Source organism: Corvus moneduloides, chromosome 2 (assembly GCF_009650955.1).
Source record: "Corvus moneduloides isolate bCorMon1 chromosome 2, bCorMon1.pri, whole genome shotgun sequence".
Classification (NCBI taxonomy): domain Eukaryota; kingdom Metazoa; phylum Chordata; class Aves; order Passeriformes; family Corvidae; genus Corvus; species Corvus moneduloides.
In genome coordinates, this window is record NC_045477.1 from 53,466,408 (window position 1) to 53,482,808 (window position 16,401).

At 37.9% G+C, this 16,401-nt stretch overlaps 1 protein-coding gene across 1 annotated transcript in view; it reads left to right on the forward strand.

Moving 5' to 3' along the window:
* The first annotated feature begins 1,992 nt into the window (after window positions 1-1,992).
* Window positions 1,993-16,401, forward strand: part of COG6 (component of oligomeric golgi complex 6) — a 55,410-nt gene continuing 41,001 nt past the window's right edge. The window contains exons 1-4 of the mRNA XM_032099657.1: window positions 1,993-2,136; window positions 2,701-2,844; window positions 3,178-3,249; window positions 6,576-6,634. Of these exons, the coding sequence (XP_031955548.1) occupies window positions 2,008-2,136; window positions 2,701-2,844; window positions 3,178-3,249; window positions 6,576-6,634 (404 nt within the window). The 5' untranslated portion in view covers window positions 1,993-2,007. The remainder of the gene's footprint in view (window positions 2,137-2,700; window positions 2,845-3,177; window positions 3,250-6,575; window positions 6,635-16,401) is intronic.

Here is a 16,401-nt window from a genome sequence, read left to right on the forward strand (position 1 = left end):
GTCCTCACACAAACACGTTTTAGACTTGTGAGAGGTAAAGAAGTGCTCCCTTGATTATTTATCCTCATTTTTTCAAAAGAACACATGCATAGATAAACACATGCTGTTTCAAAACTCCATTGGTTCCTGTCAGCCTAATGTTTTACATTAGCTAGAAGCATTCTGGCTCACAAAACACATTCTTGAAGAAATGCACACCCATGAAGAAGCACCTGAAAACAGAACTGGTTGCTTCAAAAGAAAATGCATGTACTGACTAATAGAGGGAATTCTTTCTGGCTCCTTGTATGTTTGTGGTATAACTTGTTGGACAAGACTTGGCAATGGTCGTGACTTATCTGACACTTGTGCTTCAGATGTTGGAGCCTTTCTGACTTCAAGGTGTGCCTTCACTCTGTCAACTCATCCATCAGGTTAACAACATCTGAAGTGTTGTTCAAACAACTAACAACATCCAGCTTATAGGTGGGAGGGGATCTTTCTAATAATAGGATTTTCTTGACATGCTTAAATATCAATTGCTTACACCTGTGATGACTGCAGGCTATTTTATCTCTTCTGACATGGAGAAGCAAGATCCTGGCTCCTGGAAGCTTAGTCAGAAGTAAAGGACATCTAGAAGGAGATAACATCAGTGTAATAGGGTGGATGAGAAACAGAAACTAAGGAAAACAAGATGTCTAAAAATGCTTGAAAACCTTCTTGCTGACTAGCCAAGAATAGAAACAAGGCACTACACAGACTGTTCAGAAAAGCTGGCCTTTTATGTAGAGGATCCATGTGAGGAAGCAAACAAACAAAAATTAATAAAAAAATAGCCTATCGCTGTCTCCATCATGCTAAGATTTCAAGAGTGGGGCTCTGGTCCCACAGTTTTTTCTTGAGGTAAATGACTCAAACTAAAAGAACAAATAATTAATGAATAAAAGCATTCAGAAGCTCAGTGCTCCACCTTGGGCATAAAGGCAATGTCTACTTGACTTGTTTGCAGTTATTTTCAGGAAGGGTCTTTGAAAGAGCAATGTGAAATCCCCAAACTCCTGAAGAGTTAAGCTACTGCTTGAGTCTTTGGTTTTTGACCTCACACCATCAGACAAATGGAAAGGTGATGTTGTTTTCACAGCTAATACCACAGTGGGATCCGTGTCTGCTTATATAACAGCTGCGCACTATTAGTCATCTTCTTTCCATGGTGTCTTACCTTTATCTGCATACCTGCTTTCTGTCCTTTGGAAAAGCCTACAGAAATTCCTCCATCTCCCCTCAGCACTTCAGACAGGACAAGTGACAACATGAGAGGTCACAGTCTTAAGCTGCACCAGGGGAGGTTGAGGTAGAACACCAAGAGGAATTTCTCCACAGAGAAATCAATCTCACAGAAAGAGTGATTGGGCATTGGAATGGGCTGCCCAGGGAGGTGGTGGAATCACCATGTGGCACTCAGTGCCGTGGTCTGGCTGACATGGTGCTGTTAGGACATAGGTTGGACTCGACGATCTCAGATGTCTTTTTCAACTTAATTGATTCTGTGATTTTGTGCTCTGGAACTATGAGACCTTGAGAGTTCACCTCTGTGTCAGTAAATGCACAGCAGAAACAAGATACCCTCCTCATTTTGACACACATTACAGCCACTGCTGTTGGCTTATACAACAGAGATCTCGTTTATTTTTTCTTTCTAGGTATGCTCAAAATTAAAGCACTTACTTTGTGAAATAAATATCGCTATCTGGCCTCGTGAAGTGAACCCTCTTTCTATCATCGACTCAAAATCCTTTATATAGCAAGTAAATTATTTTTATTTATTAATATTTTAAATTTAATGTATTTTTATTTTATTAGTAAAAACAAACAAAGAAATAAACAGAAAAACCCCGAGTGCCACCTGGCACCAGGCGAGGCCTGGCTCTGCAGCCGGCCTGCGCTAGGCCGGAACCAAATCCTCGGAGCGCGTTTCCGCCGGAGCCGCTCCGTGTCGCGGCGCTGGGGCCGGGCCGGGCCGCAGCCATGGCCGACACCGCTGCGCCGCCGCCGCCCGCTGCCGCCCCCGCCCCGGGGCTCCCGGCTGCCCCCGGCACCAACCCGCTGTCCCGCAAGCTCAACAAGATCCTGGAGACGCGCCTGGACAATGACAAGGTGGGTCGGGCGGTGGCTGAGGGCCGGGGCGGGGGCCGGATGAGCCGTCAGGGGCCGCGGGCCCCGACAGGCTTCGCGGCGGGGGGGCGAGTCCTGCCGTACCCTCAGTTCCGCTGCGGAGCTGCGGGCGGCCCTTTGTAGCCTTAATTACAAATAAAATTAGTTTTCTCTTCTCCAGCAGCATGCCACGCTCCTGTTTTATCCCTTCAGGTCGTAGAGAGGTTTGTATCGCTTGCCTCTTGAGAAGGCGCTTCTCAAGCTTTTTGTAATTTAAATGTTTTCTGGCTGCGGATAGGTCATTCATTTACAGAAAGTAGTCTTACTGATTAAAGCTACTGTAAAATTGTAGACAAAGTCTTCTGTTATAAGAGAAGAAGAAAAGCTCAGCAATTATTTTAGTTGTTTGCCAACTGATGTGGAGTGTGTTAAGGTAGTTTTTCCTCTAAAACAGTTTATTAGGTTTGGTTTATTTTTAATAAGACCGTGAACTTGGGGTGAGTACAGGCTATTTAACCTGCTTCTTTGTAACTGCATGCAAACTGAAGGTCTTTTGTTTTTCTCTAGGAAATGCTGGAAGCACTCAAGGCTCTCTCGACCTTTTTTGTGGAAAACAGTTTGCGCACCCGAAGAAACCTGCGTGGAGACATTGAACGACGAAGCTTGGCCATAAACGAAGAATTTGTGCACATATTCAAGCAAGTTAAAGAGGTGACATTTTTGCAGCATGACTAGCTATCTTACAAGAGTACTGCTATGTAATTGAAAGTTTAAAAAAGGGCTAAGAAAGATTTTTAACTTTCCAGTTTTACTTTACAGTAAAACTGTTTCATTTGTTGAAAATGTTGCATTGGATGTTTCAAACAGATAAGAGTCCTGAGTGAATGTTGATCTTTAGAGGTGCATTACTCTGTTCTGACTAACAGAGAGAGCCTAGAGCAACAGTGTTCCTTGTAACTGGGGCATCTAATTGCAGTGGGAAGCTGGGCTTGGACACAGCATTTCTGATTAAAAGCACAGTTACTGTTACTTGAATTTATGCAGGAACTTGAGAGTATAAATGAAGATGTGCAAGCAATGAGCAGCTGCTGTGAAGACATGTCCAGTCGCTTGAAGGTAATACATAAATGGAAATGCTTTGAATATTTTCCCTTTTGAGGTGTGACTACTTTCTTTTAAAAGGACAAACAGTTATTTTTGAGGATTAACAGCAACACCAAGATGTTTCCATAGTATGCACACAGTGTTACTTTAGGATATTAATATGCTTCTTTTAACTCGTTTAGAAAGCGTATCAAGAAAGTAATTTTAATTTCTTACAAATTGTAGTTCAAAAAGCAGCAATATACTTATTTTGAGAATAGCAATGTGATATCCAGGTGTATATAAGTGGAGAGAAAATATTTTATTAGATTGAATGTGAGATTTGAGGGCTAATTTGTGTATTTCCGTTTAAAATGGCTTTTGCATTGACTGTGTCTGTTGAGTTATGTGTTCATATAAATACCTCAAGTATGTCCATAGGAAAGTATCTTGTAATTCAGAGAGATTCAGAGAGGGAGACAAATCTGGTATGCATCTTCAGTTTATTGGTTTTGTTTCATAACATGGTCTCAGAATGCTGATATGCAACAAAACCAATTCTGTTTCACCTTAATTCTGAATCCATAATATTCTTGGCGGGGCTGGGAAGCATAGGAAATTTGCGTTTTATGGTGTGTTACCAAATCTGGCTTGGTTTTAGGGTAAAAGTTCGATATTCAATGGAGTGATGAGTATAAACAGCTTATGGATGCTGAAGTGTAGATGTTTGGCCAAACCAAACCTGTTCTGAATACAGCACATAAGTTATAGTATGTGAATAAGAATCCTTCACTAAAAAATCCTGTGAAAACAGTTGTTTTACTCTCCATATGTGTGTGTGGATATTAGATGTCCTCCTGCTTAAATAAATAGGTTTCACAGTCATTGTACAAGTGCTTGTAGCTTGATGAACTTGTACCAAAAAAAAATGAGAGTACAGCGTAGCCAACTGCAGTACTTAATTTTCAGTTTTGGAAGGAGCTGGGTAATGCACCTCAGAGGTCTCAGATCTCTTTGAACACTGTTAATGTGGATATATTCCGTAGTGCAGTTCAGGAACTGTTAGACTAAGCTCTTAGATGTGGAAATGAGTCAAGTGTCCATGCAGATTTTTGCTCTTTTCTGTCTTTAGATCATGAAATATAACTACCGTCTGTGATTTTTTTTTTTCTTTTCCCAGAGTAGAGCCACCCTGCAGAGATTTCTTTTTCTATTGAAGTCAGTAGGTAGTTTTGTTCTGTGCCCCACAGAAAGTTTCCTCTAGAGCCCTGTAGAACTCGTAACTTGTTCAATTCAATCCATATTTTCTGTGTATGAATGTAAAGTTAATAAGCTCCTGAACTAGCACTCAGTTGTGAGAGACTTTGGTACTTTATCTGTAGTAGGACATGAAGACTTGCAGGCATGTGCTCAAGCTGAGTGAGAAGACAAAAATGCACTAGGTAGAGCAAATAGAAGATACAAAGAGGAGGATTTGGGGCATATAATGCAGAAAACTGTGCAAAGAGAGCAGTATATTAAGAAAGCAGAGCAAATAGAGGACATGAAAGGGAATACATTTGGATAAGCCAAAAAGCTTTTTAGCTTTGTTATTTTGTAAGTTTCTAATACCATCTGATCCAAATAACCATATACTGTCACATTTGATTTTAGGACAGTGACTTGATAAATGCAGTGGCTGAAAGGGAGAGAAGGAGCAAGTGCTGAAATGGAATTAAGTGGGGTTGAAGTATAATGAAAGCTTTAACTAATATACTGAGGTGGAGAGGAAGAGAAAAATGTTTCTGTTTGGGATATACAAGAAACATCAAATACCAGCTTTCTGATTTTCCTGGCATGTCTGGCTCATTTGTGACAGTTACCTCGTTTGGTTAGATGTAAGCTCTTTCATTTCGTACATAAAATGATGACAATATCTGGCACATATTTGAGTGCATATACGGAAAAACTGGCTTCCTGGTATACCTAGCTGGATTCAGAAAAAATGCTTTTACTTCCTTTCTGCTGTCTTATTGTTAGCATTTTTTGTGGTAATCAGTACTTCTGCCCAGAAAGTACTGGAAAGGAAGCAAATTTCTTCTTTTTTGTTTATTAAAATTTGGAATTAAGTTGGGCATGAATGGTTGCAGTCCTACTTTCACCTTTCAAAGCATTTCTGTACTTTGACTGCTTTTCTGTTGTAACGAATGTAGTGTCAGGCTGAAATGAGTCAGGGTGTGTACATACTTTTGTTAGACCTCTCGGGAATCTCAAGACTGGCATCTTCAATTTGGCAAATGCTGTAATTTGGCCCTTAAACAGTATTGAAATCATTCACATAGAATATCTTTATTGCCATTTCCAGCACTTCTTTTGCAGTATTATTCTATACTGAATGCATTTTGATTTCAGGATTTTTTTTGTTAGACCATCGCATTTTTCTGTGTAAGGGATCACTGGTGGCATCCAGTGTGAAGCCAAAAATTCCAGATGTCTTTCAGCTTTTCACTGAGCAGTAAGTTTCAGAACACTTTAACTTCAGTTGCAGCAATCCTTTTAATCATGCAGTTGCTGTCTGATGCAGAATTGTTTCTGCATGGATTCTCTTGCACTGCCATCACTCAATAGTGATGAACTGTAATGAACTTCCTAAGTGCATTGCCCTTAGAATGGTAGAGTCATTAAGGTTGGGAAAGACTTCTGAGATCATCGAGTCCAACCCAGCACTGCCAAATCCACCACTAATCCATGTCCCTCAATGCTGTACCTGCACATCTTTTAAATACCTCCAGGGATGGTGACTCAACCACTTCCCTGGGCAGCTTGTTCCAATGCCTGACCACCCTTTCAGTGAAGAAATTTTTCCTAATAATTGTCCTTGGTCCATACAGCTCTGTAAGCTGTTGGACTGTAGAGCTAGGCTTGCTTAGACTAGCAGAGCTGTGTTCATCATCTTCTCTAAAAAGTTTGGGTGGACACTGGTACTGAGCAGTTTAGCATCCAAAGGAATTTGTTTCATTTTTTGTTTTGTGACAGCAAACAATTTACAGTTGATGGGCAAACAAAATAATCAGAACTATTTCTAATATTTATAGTGTTTCTGTATTAAATATAAACTAAAAATAAACAGTGTGATTATAAATGTATATAAATATGGAAACAGAAATGAATAAGGATTAAAAAAAGTATTTTTTTTAATGCCCAGACATAGGGAGAGTTAATGAATACTTGTTTCAAGAAGGCCTTTTGTTTCAAAGAGTACATTCTTCAAATTGCTTGTACTCAGAAAGCTTCAAAAGTATTAGCTATTTTAAAGATTGTTTAATACATTTGATATGTTTGTGGTTTTCACATGCTTAACAATTCTAATTGTATTCTAGGCAGCAAAGGAACAAACCCAGGACTTGATTGTAAAAACCACGAAACTGCAGGCAGAAAAGTACGTATACCACCTTATTTATTTGATGGAATTTTCTTCTAGATGTGACTCTGCCACTTTGATTTATGACTTTAGTGTTTTTTTCAACACTATATGTGTTTGTAGCTTAATTGCACTCTTAGCTTATTGCTAAATCATCCAAAAAGGTGAGAATATGTGTTAGTATTTGTTTCAATAAAAATTTGCTTTATAGGGAAGAGAATCAGTTACAGTGGTACAGCATGCCAAATATGGACACGGTTTACCTAAAGTCTGTTGAAAATGTAAGTTATATTGTGTCATAACAGTTATGGACCAACTCAGTTTCTCATCAGTTTGACAGGCTTCTTGTTATTAATGCCTTGTATCCAGGTGAAATCTCTCTCTTTTTCAGGGACTGGATGAGGGAGTGCAAAGTTGGATTCTAACTTGCTCTGCCTTATTTAAAGCTAACTGTAAAATACAGGAGTGCTGTTTAATGAGCCTAACACAGACCACTTTTTCCCTTGGTTCTCCAGCCTCCTGTGGAAGAAAAGATTTGTAGTTTTGTCTTTTCAGTATTTTTATTCCTGAGAAGGGGATAATAGCTAATGACAGATTCAAGCAGTCTTTATTGTTTTTATGGTTAGGATGTATGGTTTTATAGCTTCAGGTTTTCTCCATGTAGAAGAATGAATCTGCTTGCTTTATGAGCTTTCTTCGGAAAATTATATACAGTTCACTGGAGGTTAGAAACAGTTATTTTGCAGTAGTAAGTTTCTAGTAGAAATTATGATTTTGGATAGCTCTCAGCTTTCACAATCAGTAGGTTTATGATGCGAACTTCAGTAGGAAGTGGATTATGTCCGAGTATGAAGCTGGAGTTTAATCTGTACATATTTTAAAAGTTAAATGTAGAATAACTGCATAAAATGCAGTGCTGGTTCATATAAAGTGAAGGATTTGGTAAAGAGACACTTTCAGTAAGTGAGCAGAAGTCTTAGAAAATACGTCATTTTAAATATGAGTCTGTAAAGTAGTAGGACAAAGAAGTGGTCATAGATTTTGTAGTCTCAAGAAAAGGAAAGCTGCTTTGATTCCTTGTTCTGAAGCAGAATGGGAGATACCAAGACCAGTCCCAAGTGGTTTATCTCTAATTGGCCTTAAATTCCATTAAAAGAGATTATGGAGACTGTACATCAGTACTTCCACAAGATAGTCTTTGCACTGTTGTTTACTTCAAAGACCTTCTGCTAATTCCTTTAAAAGACAGAACATCCCCCTAGTGTGAAGAGGAAAAAGTTTAGGAAGTAGTCTGTCCTTCTCAGGGTCTGTGTGACCTCAGAGTGCACATGTAGGAAGAAGTTTGGAAGTTTATTTTTGAAGTATACCATGAAGTACCCATGAGCAGAAGCCAAAAAGTACCTGTGACTTTTACAGTAAGTCTGATAGTTATGGCAGGTTCGTATTACCATTTATTAGTGAAATTAATTTTTTCCCTGCCTAAACCTACGAAAAATTGTGAAGATTGTTTGGTTCTATTTGGGACATTTTAGTCATTTGTTCTTTTAACTCATTAAATTACTGTTCTGATGCATTCCTTTGGTTTACATCAAGCACAGGAAGAGGCATCTGCTGCCAGATATTAGAGGGTTTTTGAAGACCTGAAGTCTTGCCTCTGAAAATATACAGGCCTTAAATTGCTGATGCCTTCAACTTAATGTGACATTTTTTTAGCCAACAAATGAGTAAATGGTGAAACTGGAAGGACATGGCTTCTCTCTCCTCTGAGGGTTGTCCTAAAATGCTGTCTGTTTAAAATGCAGAGATGAAAACTGGACCTGTTCTAGTGTGTTCTTCTGTTAGGCTTAGCATTTGTGTGATTTACTTTAGCTGACCATGTTTATGTAGCTGAAAAAATGTTAGGATTTCATTCAGTGATCTAAAACTGAAGGGGAACTATAAACTTCCAGATCCATTTCCTGCATTTATGTTTACTAGGGATTTAGATTTTTTTTCTTTTTCTGTACTTGAAAAGGAATGGGTGGCTGAGTGGCTCTGTGTGGGTACTAGGTTTTTTATACTAAGTAGTTTTGGCATTGTATTATCATCTATATAATTAGTTGTAGTTCAAGATGATTTTCAGTTTCCAAAGCTTCTTACCTGAGCTCTTGTTGGTTATCCTAGTCTCAACTCTCTGTTGGTTATCCTCAGATTTGTGGTTTGAAGGCAGAGCTGCCCACCTGGAGTTTCCTGTAGGTAATCCTGATGAGCACTTTGGGACTTCCTATATTGGTGAAATGTGTGATTTTAAGACACCTGGGGTATTTGGGGTAGAAAATTACATGTTTGTCTCAGATTTAGGTTAATACTTCTGCATTCTTGGGTTTTTGCTTTGCAGCATTTTTTTTCTTGTTATTTAGGTTGTGAGCTTTAGACCTGTTTTGGCATAAATGCCAGATATAGGGTGTTACTTAGATAACAAATTTAAAAAGTAATTAATACAATTGCATTTTTGTATTTGTGAATATGTCAGAGTTGGTGCGTTTCTTTGGTCAATTAGGTTGCTTATTCTGAATTTATTTCCTGTGTGAAGTCCAGTTAAAACTACTGTACATTAGAAACAGAACAGTTTTCCTTCACACTATTTAAATTATGGTATCTGCTTAACATAGGAACTAGGATGGTTTTTTTTTTCTTTTTTTCCTTAAAACTGAGACTTACCATAACTTAATAGAACCGTGTAGTGTGAAATAAAGTAGTCCAAGCCATCCAACCCATCTCTTCATAACATAAGGTTAAGATACTGCTTCTCAGTAACACACTCTTGAATAGGGTGTTCATTTTAATATATTTCATAGCAAACTTCTGTAATGAAGAAAAACTGAGGTAGTTAATTTAGACAATTTCTGGTAATTGTTAAAAATTTGCTTTCATTTCAGTTATCTTCAGTAGATTTGTATGCTTTTACTTGAGCACACTAATATTGTTTTCAGGTTGCATTAGGTTTTTTATGAATAGTAACAAGGAGATTACTTTGTTTTCAAACAATGAACATCTGTTGTGCTTTAGAAGTTGTGGGTTTGTTTAATTGCTATTGCTAGTAGGCTGACAGAAAAAGAATCTTGCTCTTTGAAGTGAGATTTTAATAATAGCTTTCTCTGACTTGTTGTTTCTCTTGTTATACCTGACTCCATTTTTTTTGGTTTTTTGTTGGGGTTTTTTTTGTGAGAAACTAAAAACTTAATTGGAATACTAAACTACTTCACCTTGCGTCGGGAACAAGCATCCCAGAGTTCAGTAATTCCCACACCAGAGAAATAACTTGTTTAGTTCCAAATACTGTGTGCAGAATGCCAGAAACCTGGTTTCATAGTAATTCTACCAGGCGCTTAATAGTAAGATGTTGTGCAAGATGTTTTGTTTTTGAGGTTAGCCACAAGTTACAGTTGTCAATGTAACAATTGAGAAGAGAAACTAGAAGGTAATAGTTACAATATTAATTTTTGTAAAATTAAGTAAGAGCAGTTATGTGAGTGTATGTATATGCTCACGGGCTTCACTGAAAATAAGTCTGCAGAAATACAAAAGCTGTTGAGAGCTAGAACTAGTGTTTTAGAACTAAAAACCACAATACTCTGAAAACTAGGAAAGAATGGGAATGGAAACGGCTCAGGTACTTTTTGAGTCAGGCTAATGGTTCAGAGCTTTTGTGGAGATTATGCACTTGAACACCTTTGGAAACTATCTTATTTTGGTACTCTCTGTTGTGTTCTTAAACAGAGCGAAATTTGTGTTTTGATGTCAGAATCATTGTTAGTTATATCAATTCCACAAAAAATGGTTCACATAGCCCTGGGATTGTTTCGCTTTTTAAAATACAGTTAAATATGATTCCCAGACAGGAATGTAACAGTGTGTACTTCAATTTGTTTTAATTGAGTTACATTCAGACTTGTTCTTTAAATAAAGAATAACAAACACCATTCTTGGAATTAAGTCAATGATTTGACTGTCATGTCTGTGTTCAATACAAGCTCAGAAGTCTTAGGAAAAGTGTTTCAAAGTGAGCATCTGCTTCAGTAGTGCTATACTACTGATCTCTCATCCTTGTCTCTTGGTGGTGCCTTTTTCCTTTTCTAACAAACAACTTTCTTGTTGTAGTCATTTTAGAAATTATGCAGGAAGTTCAGCACTATTTGTAGCAGGTTTGCTTTTATCAGCCTGTGCTAAGAAAAGTGGTGATCTGGTGGTTTGCGTTGATGAGATGTATTTCATGCATTGACCTTTGAAATTTGTATTTACATTTATTCCCATGAATGTGCTTCATGAGAAAAAGCAGTGTTTGCCTACACTTAATTACAATTCCACGTGGGGGAGGGTGAAGGCTTGAAATTCTGAGGCTCATTTTCTATCCTGACTTGTACCAAAGTACAGCATAGGTAACAAGGTGCAGTACAGGAATAAAACCAGCTAAAATGGATCTGAAAGAAAGAAAAAACTATTTTGTCACATTCTAGCCATAACCAGCAGAGAACATGCAAGGCCTTATTTCTTGCCAGCATTTCTGCCTGACAATCATGTACTTTGTTGAGACATGAAGTACTCTTGGTCAGTATGAAATGAGGTATGGTTTTAGAGCTTGAGAAACATTCACCAGAAGTGCAGAATCAGTTATATGGTACCATTTCTGACTGATGTTTGTCTAATCTGCTTTGAGAAGAAAAACCCAGGAACAGAGAGCCTGTGGTCTTCACTGGAAATTGATTTTGGTTCTTTATTGTTTTCTTACTATCTGATTTAGTTCTCCTTTTGCTGCAGCTTAAGCTCATTTGTTTTGATCTTATTCCAGGTGGATGTAGAGAACAGTGTGTAATTTTCATGCCTTTGGCAACATTTTTGAATTTGATGGCAAATTTGAAGCTAGACTGAGCAGGCCCCTTTCAAGTGGCTTTATATCAGATTTTATAAAAGATAAACTGAATATACCAGTCTGTTTGGTTTGGAAATATCAAATAGCTCATCTTTACAAGATGGAAAAGAACACGTTCATTGGAAACACACTTTTAAATTTAATCTCTGTGCACAACTTAGAAACCATGGATTATGGATCTTAAACATTGCTAAACACTGATTTACCTAGTGTATGCATATCTATATATATCGCATGATTGCTGCAAAGTTTCACATGTGAAAATTTTGTCAAGAATATATACCCATCATATTTAGAGGAAGCCTAATCAGTATGAAAGTAGAAAATTACTGAATTTCTTTAATTTTTTTACAACATGTAAGATTTTTTATTCTAGTGTTTGGCAATCTGTTTGGTAAGATTTTAATCATTTCAGTGCAGATGTGTTGCTTGACTTTTGATTTAGCCTTTTCAAATTTTCCCCATTTATTTTTTTCACAGAATGTGTGAGATGGCAGGGCTGCAGCATTGCAGGCTGTCTTCAGATAGGGATTACAGGAGAAACCTTCTAAGTTTAAGTCCACTCCCCTGCTGCCACCTATTATTTGCATGATGCCTTTGGTAAACTCATCAATTGTTCAACACATAACTAGTGCGTTATTTTTGCATTTTGTGTGTGTTGCTATTCGTGGAACACTTACCCAAAAGCTCGTTCTTTCCAGTAAAAGCCTTTCCCTGATTTCCAACCTAATTATTGGATATAAATTGTCTGTTTTCTCATCTTCTCCTTTGTCTTAAGAGCTTCCTTCATCTCCTGTGATAAATTAGTTTTTCCATTCCCATGATCATTCTGCTAGCTTTGCTCTAGTAATGCATTGTTCTTGCACACAGATGATCAGGATTGTGATCTATTTTCCAGATGAGGTCTCACTAAAGCCTTCTTAACTATTACTGCTTTTTTCTTGTATCCTGGAAACATTAGACAATCCACTGGGGTTTTTATGTCTTCCTATTTTTTAATTAAGGAGAAAATCACATAATTATATTCTGTGATGAAATGAGTCACTGAATACCTCCTCACAGTATTTCAGTTCTACTTCAATAAGATATGTTTGACAGATAAAATGCAGTATAAAAAATTTGTTCTCAGCATTTACAAATGCATTTTTGCACTTGTACTTACTCTTAAGAATGGTTTTGTGTAAATTTTGTGTAATGCCTGTGTGTAAATGTTTTGTTACATGGTCTTGTATATTTGCCTTTCACATGACAGGAAAACAATTCTTGCAGCTTTATACAAGTCTGTTAAAGATGGTTGTTATTTATTTACGAGTTAGAAATACTCCAGTTTCCTGAGGCTTTAAAAATATATTGAATCCTCAGTACCACAAATCAAAAGTAATTTCAGAATGCTCTGCTTTGATTCATCCTAGGTGGAAGATGTATGTGATGGCAAGATAAAATTAAGCTTTGGAAAAGTCTACTTCTCCTCCACCTCGCTTTTGAGCTGTCTAGGTGATAATCCTAACAAACAGTGCACATTTGTATTTCGTTCAAGGGAAAAGTGCATGAAGTGCATAGTTTTCCCAGCCTTTTGAGTTCTCTTGCAAAAGAATTCTGTCTCCCTGGTAACGATTAAAACTGGGGAAATTGCTCTTTGTTGGAATCCTGTCCTTTGCCCAAGCTCTAAATTCTACCAACACTTGGCACTTCCCTCTTTGCATTAATGCAGGATTCCCATAAGCTGTTAGTTTTGTTCCTTTATACAGGAGTAACTTTGTTAAAAGGAAAAGCATAAAATTTGGGATAACAACATGGTATGGCCTTTCCTCAGCTGTACTGCACTGCTTAGAATTTAGAAATTATTTTATCTACAGAAAGGCCAGTGGATCTTGAAGGTGTCTGCACACAGGTACTGACTGCTGTGGGTTATATGTAAGACAGCCTTACAATGGCTTTTGTTGTTACCTGCATTGTGTTTTGTATGGCACTTACTGCAGTGAAATGATTACAGCAACCTTGAGTGGCATTTTAATCCATTGCCCTGCCTTAATAAAATAGATTAAATTCTACTTAAATATCTGTTAGCTTGTGTGTGAGGAAATAAATACAAAAATAAATATATAGAGATAAAAAAGTTGAAAACAGATGTGAGTGTATTGATCTCAGTAATCCTGTACACTGCCAGGCAAAAATCAAAGGCATGTATAATTTACATTGTCATCTGGGATATAGGGTCTCTTTCTTGTGTAGATTGATAACCAAGGCAACTTTCACAGCCATCTCAAGGAGAACTGGCTAACCTGGATTCTGAAACTGAGTAGCTTCTTGAAATCCTGTGTGCTTTGTTAAGAGCTCAAAAGAAACAGGTTTATCACAATTCAGAGACATGCTTTTGTTTAGGAGAGATGCTTGTCACCAATTCCCAATCCCTATCTTGAGAAAGCTGAGTGAAACATTGCTGCCACCTTGAGGCTGTTGTCTTGTGAGTACCTTGTGAAACTTAGCTTGCCCAGTGTGCTTGAGTTTAATGCGTTGACTCTATTTTATAAAAGTTAATTATTGGGAGTGCACAGAGTCCATCAGTGTGCAGTCATGGCAGGTGTTAGCCCAAGACACAGCCAGGGATGGGAATGACTTTAAAGTATGGTGTTTGATCAAACCTGGTTCTCCATATGGAGGGAGGACGGTGAAGAGTGAGGACTTGCAGAAGGAGAGAGATTCATTAGCAAGATTGTTCTTTTTTTATAAAAGAGGAGTAAAATGGGGCACAGAGTTCCAGGACAGACTCACTATCATGCTGTTTGTACAGTTCCTGACTCTGTTCCTTGTTCTGCCACAACCCTAATTCCAGCTGAAAACTGCTATACCCAGTATACCGCATTTCTTAAAATCAGACTTCCTCCTACCCCCAGTTTGGTGGAAGTATACATTCAAAAAATCTGTAGAACACAAGATAATGAGTGGAGATCTTCTGTAAGAGCACCTAAAAGTTTATGCACTCAGGAGGTACACAGGCTCGAAGAGCAGAAGTTTCTCAGCATCCCATCTGCTTCTCTGTTTATGGAAGCTTTGTTTCAGTTGAAACCAAAGAAGGCCTTGCTTTTGCCTTCTCTCATCTCTTTGCTATCTTCCTTCTCTTACTTAAAGGGAGGGATAATCCAGTCTATTTTCAGCTTTGTGGATTGAGACCTTTCATCACAAGAGGAGAGACTTGAAGCAACTATTAAAGTTAGTCCACTAAATTACATTTTCTGTTGTTTCAACCAAATACAGTGATGATGATGTTGAGGCATTAGACTTGCTCAGCAAACTGTGTGAAACAGGAGTGCTTTGTTGAAAGCAGCATCACTGTGTTAGATTTTAAGTATCCTTGGCTGATTTTCAGCTTGACTAGCCATCATGATGCCTCTAGGGTTTTTTTGAGTCCTAATATTTAAAATTTTGATTATTAGTGGTAGTAGTTGTAACTTATAATTGAAATGACCTCTTCTTATACCCCAGAGGAGTTCTGAAGTGTAGTTTTCATCAGAGTTTCATAGCAGCAGTGAAGTCAATGCCCTCTTGCTTCTGACAGCTCCTGGTGCTGGCACACCCCAGTCCCTTAGTGCAGGCTGTGGTAAACTGAATTAGAAAATACATGTAATCTCCACCCCTGAGAAGTAAAAACTTCTGGATTTTTTCCTGCCAGATTTGTGCCCTGATCTGGTTCACTACATGATGCTATAAACAGTGTGCCTGGCACGGTGGGAAGGTCCATACAGGGCAGGGATGAGCAGGATTGGCTGAGGCAGCCTAAGCTGCATTATGTTACTGCAGAGCAGACCTGACCCATCTTTCATCCATGTTGGGCAATTGCATAGTTAATCTCAGAACATCTCTTATAGGCCTAATATTGATTTAAAAATACTCTTTCATTAATATCTTCTTGTCTATGTCTTGTATGTTTTGTAGATCACTTGTCTTGGTATTTTTTCTTCTTATACCATGACTTGCTCTTTTCAGGTTTTACCACATAAATCTTCCTTGAATGTGTTCAAAATGGTGTTGTTCCATTCCCCTTCCACTGTGTTGGAAAGTGCCATGATTTTTCATGGATGCATCTGCCTGTATAGTTGGTCAAAATCATCCTCCATCACTCTTGTTCCTTTTCTGAGAAACATTTGGCTTCATGGAGACCCAAAATTTGAAATTGTAGAGTTTACTTAGAGAAAATTAAATAGATTGATTGATTTTAAGCATTGCAAAACTGTCAGTGTAAAGATAAAATCATTATATTTGCCTAGGACCCCAGTGAAACCTGAATTACCAATTCAAGATGTGGTATTAAAGCATACGAGTTTTTGGTTTTCTTTTTTGATTAGGTCTCTTCTGTGTAACTTAGAAGTACTGGCTTGTTTTCCCCTTTGATTTTCATAAATTTTACTGTTAAAGCACTGTTGGATTTTATATTACTCTCCCTCCTGCTGTTCAGTATGCTAGAGCATTGACAATTGCAGAACATTTAATCTGATCTCTGAAAGAGTTTGTGGAACTGCAGGGTAGGAAAGTCATCCATGTCTACAGAAGGGAAGCCAGTTTTCCACACTTCTTAGCTGAATGAAGTTCACATACTAGCTGGATAGTAAAGAAGGGGTAAATAAATGAAAGCTTACTTTCCAGGCTTTGATCTTGCAAGGAAATTTAATTATACAGTACATAGAAGTGCACTTGCCTGTCTTACCACCCTGTAGTAACTGTGTATTTATCTTGCAGTAATTATATCACATTGGACGCTGAAATGATCTTAAAGGAATTGAGCCTTATTCTTCTGCAAATAACTAATTAGTGCCATCTCAATGTCCTGAAAAAGTAGTCTTTATTTCCTGGAATACTGTGGGCTCAAACCACAGTTTGA